Below are 1,379 nucleotides of genomic sequence, written 5' to 3'. Positions count from 1 at the left end.
CCTCAACACGCTGGAGCTCTTCGACAACCGCCTCACCACGGTGCCCACGCAGGCCTTCGAGTACCTGTCCAAGCTGCGCGAGCTGTGGCTGAGGAACAACCCCATCGAGAGCATCCCCTCGTACGCCTTCAACCGCGTGCCCTCGCTCATGCGCCTCGACCTGGGCGAGCTCAAGCGCCTCGAGTACATCTCGGAGGCCGCCTTCGAGGGCCTCGTCAACCTGCGCTACCTGAACCTGGGCATGTGCAACCTCAAGGACATCCCCAACCTCACGGCGCTCGTGCGCCTCGAGGAGCTGGAGCTCTCGGGCAACCGGCTGGACCTCATCCGCCCGGGCTCCTTCCAGGGCCTGGGCAGCCTGCGCAAGCTGTGGCTCATGCACGCGCACGTGGGCGCCATCGAGCGCAACGCCTTCGACGACCTCACGGCGCTGGTGGAGCTCAACCTGGCCCACAACAACCTCTCGTCGCTGCCCCACGACCTGTTCGCGCCGCTGCGGTACCTGGTGGAGCTGCACCTGCACCACAACCCGTGGCACTGCGACTGCGACATCCTGTGGCTCTCGTGGTGGCTCCGCGAGTACATCCCCACCAACTCCAGCTGCTGCGGCCGCTGCCACGCGCCCCTGCACATGCGGGGCAAGTTCCTGGTGGAGGTGGACCAGACCTCCTTCCAGTGCTCGGCGCCCTTCATCATGGACGCGCCCATGGACCTCAACATCTCCGAGGGGCGGGTGGCCGAGCTCAAGTGCCGGACTCCTTCCATGTCGTCCGTGCGGTGGCTGCTGCCCAACGGCACGGTGCTGAGCCACGCGTCGAGCCACCCGCGCCTCTCCGTGCTCAACGACGGCACGCTCAACTTCTCCCACGTGCTGCTCAGCGACACGGGCCTCTACACGTGCATGGTGACCAACGTGGCGGGCAACTCCAACGCCTCGGCCTACCTCAACGTGAGCACGGCCGAGCTCAACACCTCCAACTACAGCTTCTTCACCACCGTCACGGTGGAGACCACCGAGATCTCCCCGGAGGACGTCTCGCCCAAGTTCACCAAGCCCGTGCCCACCACGTCCACGGGCTACCAGCCGGCCTACACCACCACCACCACGGTGCTCGTGCAGAGCACGCGGCCGCCGGGGCGCGTGGCCGTGCCCACGGCCGAGGCGGCCGACAGGGCGCAGACGAGCCTCGACGAGGTCATGAGGACCACCAAGATCATCATCGGCTGCTTCGTGGCCGTCACGCTGCTGGCCGCCGCCATGCTCATCGTCTTCTACAAGCTCCGCAAGCGGCACCAGCAGCGCAGCACCGTCACGGCCGCGCGCACCGTGGAGATCATCCAGGTGGACGAGGAGCTGCCGCCGGCGGCGGCGGCGCCGG

General features: G+C 67.6%; 1 protein-coding gene across 1 annotated transcript in view; it reads left to right on the top strand.

Moving 5' to 3' along the window:
- Window position 1: 1 nt before the first annotated feature.
- LRRC4 (leucine rich repeat containing 4) overlaps window positions 2–1,379 on the top strand; it is a gene marked incomplete at its 5' end in the record, with an annotated part of 20,265 nt that continues 18,887 nt past the window's right edge. The window contains one exon of the mRNA XM_026046528.1: window positions 2–1,372. Coding sequence (XP_025902313.1) covers window positions 2–1,372 — 1,371 coding nt within the window. The remainder of the gene's footprint in view (window positions 1,373–1,379) is intronic.

The sequence above is a fragment of the Nothoprocta perdicaria genome, unplaced genomic scaffold (assembly GCF_003342845.1).
Source record: "Nothoprocta perdicaria isolate Ctin4 unplaced genomic scaffold, notPer1 scaffold_447, whole genome shotgun sequence".
Classification (NCBI taxonomy): Eukaryota; Metazoa; Chordata; class Aves; order Tinamiformes; family Tinamidae; genus Nothoprocta; species Nothoprocta perdicaria.
Note: the sequence above shows the minus strand (reverse complement) of the source record. Positions and strands in the feature narration are given on the sequence as shown.